At 50.5% G+C, this 7,462-nt stretch overlaps 2 protein-coding genes across 2 annotated transcripts; both read right to left on the bottom strand.

Moving 5' to 3' along the window:
* Window positions 1-1,897: 1,897 nt before the first annotated feature.
* LOC4325954 (F-box/FBD/LRR-repeat protein At1g13570) lies at window positions 1,898-4,177 on the bottom strand. The gene is made up of 3 exons (XM_015789160.3): window positions 3,020-4,177; window positions 2,767-2,910; window positions 1,898-2,564 (listed from the first exon to the last, which is right to left on the bottom strand). Exons 1-3 carry the CDS (start codon window positions 4,052-4,054, stop codon window positions 2,181-2,183), a joined length of 1,563 nt encoding a protein of 520 aa, XP_015644646.1. The 5' UTR covers window positions 4,055-4,177; the 3' UTR covers window positions 1,898-2,180.
* A 1,121-nt stretch (window positions 4,178-5,298) lies between these two features.
* On the bottom strand, window positions 5,299-7,323 carry LOC4325953 (F-box/FBD/LRR-repeat protein At5g22660). The gene is made up of 3 exons (XM_015789681.3): window positions 6,318-7,323; window positions 6,066-6,212; window positions 5,299-5,975 (listed from the first exon to the last, which is right to left on the bottom strand). The coding sequence occupies exons 1-3, from the start codon at window positions 7,284-7,286 to the stop codon at window positions 5,580-5,582; spliced, it is 1,512 nt and encodes a 503-aa protein (XP_015645167.1). The 5' UTR covers window positions 7,287-7,323; the 3' UTR covers window positions 5,299-5,579.
* Window positions 7,324-7,462: the final 139 nt, after the last annotated feature.

Here is a 7,462-nt window from a genome sequence, read left to right as displayed (position 1 = left end):
AAAAATAATTGATTGATGGTGTTGTTGATCCTGGCAGCTTTCTTCTCCTTCTGGATCCGTCAAATGGAAAAAAAGGTGGCTCTCGGTGGTTTCTAGATTGAGAACGGAAACAACGGGCGGTGGCCGCTCCTTCCGCCGGTGAAGAAGATGAAAACTCGGAGAGAGGCATGCTCGGTGCCACCGTCCCCTTGGATGCCCGCCGCTGCTCCATGGATGCCGGAGGACAAGCTCACCGCCGCGAAGGTTGCCGCCATCTTGCCTCCTGCCCATAGTCTTCATCCGTGCAGGATCCACGCGGGAGGAAGGGGGCACCGGATCCACGGACGCGCCGCCCGCACCGCGCCGCCATAGCTGGATCCACGCGCATGGGGCGCAGAGCGGCAACCGGATCCACCGCCGCATCGTCTCCCGCCCACAGTCACCCGTCGACACCGCACATGCCACCATCGTGCCTATCCATGCACCTCAGCGCCACCGGATCCGCCGCTCCTCCTTGACGCGGGTCCTCCTCATCCTCGAACTGCCACCGCTCCTCCTGTCGCCAAGCCATCACTGGAACTGCCTCGCCACCACCACTCATCCCCTAATCGCCATCGCCATTCCTCCTCTCTGCACAAGGAACCACAAGTCGTCGCTGATCCATAAAATGTGGAGAGGAACAGGAAAGAGTGGGTAGACGATTTCTAAGATGGGAATCCATAATATATATAGCAGATAGAGTCAGTATGTCGAGTTAAAATTTAATTGTGTGGTATGCATCAGATCGAGTACGCGTGGGGGTGGGTAGCTGAGTTAAAATTTAACTGTGTGGTATGCACTAGATCGAGTGCGTGTGAGGGAAGGGTTGTGTTGTGGGTCGCTGAGTTAAAATTTAACTTGCGCGTGGGGGTGGGTGGTTGAGTTACTGTGTAGCTTGCACCAAATCGAGTTCACGTGGGGATGGCAGGGTGGTAGGTCGCTGAGTTAAAAATTAACAATGTGGTCTGTTTAAATTGAATGTGCGTGGGAGGTGGGGCAGGGGGGTGGATTGTGTCAGGTGCCATCTAATACATAGCGCCTGTAGCGCCATATATATATATATATACATTATATATGTATGTATGTATATATATGTATATATGTATGTATATATATATATATATGTATATATATGTATATGTATGTATATGTATGTATATGTATGTATATGTATGTATATATATATATGTATGTATATATGTATGTATATGTATGTATATGTGTATATATATATATATATATATATATATAGCACAGTAGGAGTCTCTCATACTGTTTTTCTCTAAAAAAAAAAAAGAAAAACTGTAATTGTGTGATATGCTTTAGACAGCTGGATGTCACTCGCCAAGTCGGCATGGAGCGCTTCAGTGAAGCTTAACAGTGTACTGTATTCTTGCAGCAACACCTGCAATGTGACTGAATCCTTAACAACGAAATGCTTTATATGATCTTGAGATCTTCCATCATTGTTACCACAATTATCCATGACTATTTTGCTAACCTTGTTCTGCCATGACCAAATGCATAAGGATGTAACTGGAACACAGTAGTTTTCACTCTAATCCGTTTGATATACACATTGGAAAAATGCACATGAACAGTGTGAGAAACAGCTCAAAGTGGAAAGTTTTTTTTACAGAACAACTACCAAGAATCGAAATGATTGATGGAGTCAAGACTGGCATAGTAATTTCGTGCAAAAGCATTGTCTTTTCTTGCTGCCATAATATAACACAAAACCACAATGCAGTTAATACGAAACACCAAAATGCGTGGGCAAGGTAATCAACACAGCTTTGCATAAGTAGCATAAGTATGCCCAAAAAAAATGCACCTGCAGTCCTGCAGTAGAACAAATCAGACTTTGAGATTATCAGACTGCCATAGCAACTTTGTATCACTATTTTTTTTTCTGTCATAACATAATAACACATTCACAATTCAATTAACACAAAAATGCATGGGCAAGCTAATCAACACAGCTCTGCCCAATTGTGCGAAAAAAGAAAAACAATGCACACGCAGTAGAAGAAAACATACAGAGATTATCAGAGTGACTGCATGAATCATATAATATCTGACTGGCAGGTATCTGCACAATCAAATTAGGGTGCACAATGCAGAAACCACTTGACGATCAAACACAGGCAGCATTGAGTTCCCTATAAGTAGCGATCAAAGGGGTCATCGATAGAAAAATCAAACGCATCACGGAGGCAACAAGAATCTTCTTCATCATGAACTGTGCCCTCAACGACCGTTATATTACAGTCTCCACTGGCCATCTTGACAGAACTCAGAGGCTTCACCAGTTTCTCGCCCACCTCATCCTGTGTGGAGAACATTCCATTCGCGACCACGATCACCATCTCCTGCAGCACCTGTCCACTTCCCAGGATGTACTTCAGGAAGGTGAGCTCGCTACGATCCCCTCGGTACCCATGGAAAACCACATACTTGATGCACGATTGCAAGCATTCTATGCGACCAGCCTCCTGCCAGAACTTGAGGTTGAGCCTGCCAACCGGTTCATCTGATTTCTCGGACTGCAAAAGAAATCGATTGGTGGCTCAGCTAGATAGTGATGGACAATCAATTTGTATTTCTTAGATAAAGGAATAAACAATCTGGCTGCACATCTGCGATGACAAGGCTATCGAAGGACAAATGATCCTAGCAGCAATCAATCAAAAGTTAACGACACGATGCAAATGTGCGCCGAACCAATGAATCAAAGGGTAAATTCACCTTGACGTGCAGCTTCTCGACATTGGGAAAGCATCTCAGGAAGCTAGGCAGCAACTTGGCTTCATTGCGGACTTCAAAACGCACCTTCAAGGCCAATACATTGATGCTTGGGATGATGGTTCTTGGGCTCGCCTTTGTCCCAGCCTGCAATTATGCAATGCAAGCATCAAACATCACTGATCAGGATATCTTAATTAGACCTACTACTCACGATTGTTGAACGGAATTGGATCAAAAGCGCAGGCGCGTGCACCTTGATGATGGTGTTGCCGTTCTCCAGGACATGTATTCCTGGCCTCAAGTATCCCAGCAACTGTAGATTGGGGGCATGGCCAATGCTCAATCTGGTGGCATGGTTGTCATCCTCAAACATCTCCCAAATCAATAGCCGCTCCAGGCGCGGGGCGTCCACCACGGCGATGTCCTCCGCGATGCACATGCAGATCTGCACGCACCGCAGGCTGTGGCTGGCGAGGCGGAGGAGCACAATCTGCCTCTGGCTGTAGTAGATGCCGAGGCACTCCAGGACGGGGCTGTTGGCGAGGACGAAGTCGAGGTCCCGGTCCTCCATGGCGACGCAGTAGAGGCCGAGCTCCCGGAGGTGGGGGAAGCCGGCGCCGCGCGGGAGGGCGGCGGTGTCCGGGAACTTCCAGGTGCCGAGGTAGAGGCGGCTGAGGGGCGCGAGGGCGAACACCGTGGCGGGGAGGGCGACGTCCAAGGGCCTGCGGCGGTTCACGAAGACGAGCTCGCGGACGCCCTTGACGGCGAGGAGGTGGAGCCAGCGCGCGAGGTCGCCGCGGCGAGCGCGAGCCCCCATGGCGGTGGAGGTGAGCTCGACGTAGCGGAAGGGGCCCGGGTGGGCCTCGAGGACGCGCGACACCGCGGCGGCGACGGCGCCGCTGGCGTCGAGCGCGAGTTGGCCCGCCTCCTCGCCCGGCGGGAGGAGGTGGCCGTCGACGAGGACGAGCGGCGCGGAGAGCCAGATGCGGCGCCACCGTGAAGACAGCGCGGCGGTGCGCACGGCGTCCTTGATAGGGAGGCGGGAGACGACGCCGCCGAGGAGGTCGTCGGGGAGCGCGCCGATGCGGTCCTCGGCGCCGGCGCCGGACAAGTCGTCGTCGTCGTTGGCCGAGAGGACGGCGTCGGGGTAGACGGGCGGGTCGGGGAGGGATGCCACGAGGAGTTTGCACATGCAGTCGGCGCCGAGGTCCAGCATCCGCGAGTCCACGCCGTCCTTCTCCATCTGAACAAGGACCTTCTCCATCGTCATGAGCGCCCGGTAATCCATGGCCGCCGCCGCCGCCGGGGTGGTGGGTGGGCCGGACGGCGAGGAGGCGAGGCAACGAGGGTTTTTGGTACCAGTAGAGTAGTACAAGAGAGGAAAGATCGCCAATGCGGCCAAACTGCCACGTAGGCGTGCTCACTCTGCTAAGGGCCCTTTGAATAGTAGGAATGAAAAAATAGACAAATAGGAAAAACATAGGATTCTGACAGGAATACAATTGTAAAACAGATGATTGCAAAATAAAGGAAAAACATATGAATGGCAGTTTGATTGGACCACAAGGAAAACGCAGGAATCAGATGAGAGAGATAGACTTAGAGGAAATGTTCCAAGAGGTTAGACCTCTTGCTAACTTTTCCTCTAAAATGTGCATAGGATTACCCATTCCATAGGAATTTTAAAAGATGGAATAGGATTCAATCCTTTGTTTCAAAGGCCTTTATAGAATTTTTTTTCTATAAGATTGAAATCCTCCAAAATTCTTTCATTTTTCCTACCAATCAAAAGGCCCTAAACAGTCCAAACTCCAAACCCACCCACTAAATTCGAACCCAAACATTGCACAAATTTTACAGAAATTTCAGGCCGATGGTACAGATAAATCTGGTTTATTTGACTTGTGATTAAAATAGTACTACAAATCGTAGTTCATACAAATGCTATTATAGTATCTGCGACATGACTTCTCAGTTATTTCTGAAGATTGATGAAAAAAAGTATAATTCGCTTGTTAAAAACAGTTAATTTCTTCCAAAAAGCAACAACTCACGATTTGTTTGCCAAAAACCGGAAGTCCAATGCCTACCGCTGTCATCCCTCCCCCCCCCCCCCCCCCCTCATTTTTCACTTTTATCAAACGTTTATCGCCACAAAGTACGGACCTCCAGTATTAATCCATAATCCTCATCAATCCAGTGGGGTATTGAACAAAATTTGCCAACAAAATATCTGAAAGAGATGTGAACAACAGTCAACAGGGGCAAAATGAACTCAAGCGGTATGATTGTCTTCCCAGTTTCCAGGTATGTGCATTGTAAAGAAGCACATGAGCACTAAAAAACAGATGAAAAATTCCCAGGCAGTAATTAGTAGCATAGCAATTCAAGTGGTGAAATTAATCATTATAAAACAAAGTGACTACTTCCCATTTCAGTACTTATGCACCACCTGTACCAGGAAGAAAAAACATGGAAGAAACATTGTGTAATACTAATGCAATAACAATACCACCAAAATCAGACAAAATCTAGCAAGGGAAATCACACGCAATGCAGATATATTACCAACAGTTGTCATTCAGATAATGATAGTTTTTGGCATAAGAAATGCTACTGCTGACTTTAACACTGAGCCCACATGCTAGTGGAATGCTTCAACATCCTTCAAAACAATTGCATGCCAACAATGCAAAACAGTGCCATGCAAATGCAGTCATGCATTCAGATTTCAGATACCACTAGAGAAAGCTTTCCATGAACAATAGTCAAATCAGATGACATCCAGACATTTGGAAATCTCAATGGCATAATTAAACGGTCACTTGTATATCCTTCGAAACAAAGAATGGGTCACTCAGAGAAAGATCAGATGCTCTCATGTAGCTGAACGCGGGAGGACCTTTTCTATATCCAACCATCATCAGTGAACACTTCTTACTGGCACTGGTATAGTCTGTGGAAGCTAGTGACTTCATTGTGCTCATGGCCTGATCCACAAAAGCCGAATTCTCAGGATCCACGACAAACACCATCTTGTCCAGCATTTGAGCCCTCTCCAGAATGAATTTGATGAATTCGAGCTCGTTGGCACCCCCTCTGAACTGATCGAACACCACCTTCTTGATGCTCGACTCCACGCATTCTATATGCCCAACCTCCTGCCAGAACTTGGAGTTGAGCTCGCCATTGGACTCATCCACATTATACTGCAAAACGCAAGCGTCTGGTTAAGTCAAAGATGGAGCATGTAGCTGCAGATTTTACACAGTGATGAACTGATCATGCATATCAACAACCTTTATATGAAGTGCCTCAACATTGGGAAAGCATCTCAAGAAACTGGGCAAAATCTCCATTTCCTTGCGGGCTTCAAAATTCACATTTATGCCCAATATCTTCACACTAGGAACTTTTGCCATCGGGCTCACATCCGTCACCCCAGCCTGCAAATACAAATCAATGCGCGATTACAAAACCCTCCACATCAAGAATTATCCAGCAATTCAAAGAAATTACAGCAGGAAACAATTATCATGAGCAGAGTGAACCTTGATAATCATGCCGCCGATATGAAGCGCGTGGATGCCCATGTCCAAGTAACCGAGCACGGTGAGCTGCGGAGCGTAGCCTATCTCGATCTTGATGGGTTCTTCCTCGCAGGGGTACGTCCCCCAGAGGATGAGCCGCTCTAGACACGGGGCGTCGACGATGGCGAGCTCGTCGATCATGGACCACCAGAGCAGAACGCACCGGAGGCTGTGGCGGCTCTCGACGCGGACGCGCGAGGGGGTGCCGTAGCCGGCGACGAGCGCGAGCTTCTCCAGCGCGGGGCAGCAGGCGAGCACGTGGTCGAGGTCCCCGTCATCCATGATGGTGTGGCAGATGCCAAGCTCCTGGAGGTGGGGGAAGACGTCGGGGCCGCGTGGGTGGCCGGTGGTGTCCGGGAAGCGGAAGACGCCCAGGTAGAGGCGGCGGAGGGAGGCGCAGCGGAGGATGGTGTCCGGGATTCTCACGTCGAGCGGCCACGGGCGGTTGACGAGCACGAGGTCCTCGACGCCCTTGGCCGCGAGGAGGCGGAGCCAGTCCGCGAGCGCGTCGACGTGCCGGCCCAGGAAGAAGTTGATGACGCCGACGAAGCGGAGGGGACCCGGGTGGGAGGCGAGGACGCGCGTCACGGCGTTCGCGACAGCGTCCCTGATGCTGCGGAGGGACGCGCCGGCGGCGGCGGAGATGTGCGGCCCCTGCGGGAAGAGGTCGCCGTCGATGAGGACGAGAGGGGTGGAGCGCCAGATTCCGCGCCAGCGGGAGGAGAGCGCGGTGGTGCGGGCGGCATCCTTGGTGGGGAGGCGGGAGACGATGTGGCGGAGGAGGTCGTCGGGGAGGGCGCTGATGCGATCCTCGCCGCCGCCCCCGGCGGATGAGGAGGAAGTGAAGGCGGCGGAGAGGGTGGCGGTGGGGGAGACGGGATTTTCGGGGAGGGAGGAGTAGACCAAGTGGAGGATCGTGTCCATCGTCATGGCCGCCGCGAGCTTCGGCTTCCGAGTTCCGACCAGTGAGTCGGTGAGAGAACCAAGCCGACTAGTTAAGTAGGCAGGCTGCTACGCGAGTGGGGGCCTAGGGTTTGGCTATCATGGGCCGGATGCGTATGGGCCCACGAACGTTCTTCGTCTTGGCGTTAACTATGTACTACCTC

The sequence above is a fragment of the Oryza sativa genome, chromosome 1, assembly GCF_034140825.1.
Source record: "Oryza sativa Japonica Group chromosome 1, ASM3414082v1".
Classification (NCBI taxonomy): domain Eukaryota; kingdom Viridiplantae; phylum Streptophyta; class Magnoliopsida; order Poales; family Poaceae; genus Oryza; species Oryza sativa.
Note: the sequence above shows the minus strand (reverse complement) of the source record. Positions and strands in the feature narration are given on the sequence as shown.

Bases quoted from the DNA above. Each gene is read 5' to 3' on its own strand.
- LOC4325953 (XM_015789681.3), bottom strand. From the start codon at position 7,286: ATGACGATGGACACGATCCTCCACTTGGTCTACTCCTCCCTCCCCGAA. The intron at 6,213-6,317 runs GTTCACTCTGCT...TTGTATTTGCAG, and splicing joins TCGGCGGCATGATTATCAAG to GCTGGGGTGACGGATGTGAG. The intron at 5,976-6,065 runs GTTGTTGATATG...TGCGTTTTGCAG, and splicing joins TTGAGGCACTTCATATAAAG to TATAATGTGGATGAGTCCAA.
- LOC4325954 (XM_015789160.3), bottom strand. From the start codon at position 4,054: ATGGATTACCGGGCGCTCATGACGATGGAGAAGGTCCTTGTTCAGATG. The intron at 2,911-3,019 runs GTGCACGCGCCT...GCATAATTGCAG, and splicing joins ACGGCAACACCATCATCAAG to GCTGGGACAAAGGCGAGCCC. The intron at 2,565-2,766 runs GTGAATTTACCC...TTTCTTTTGCAG, and splicing joins TCGAGAAGCTGCACGTCAAG to TCCGAGAAATCAGATGAACC.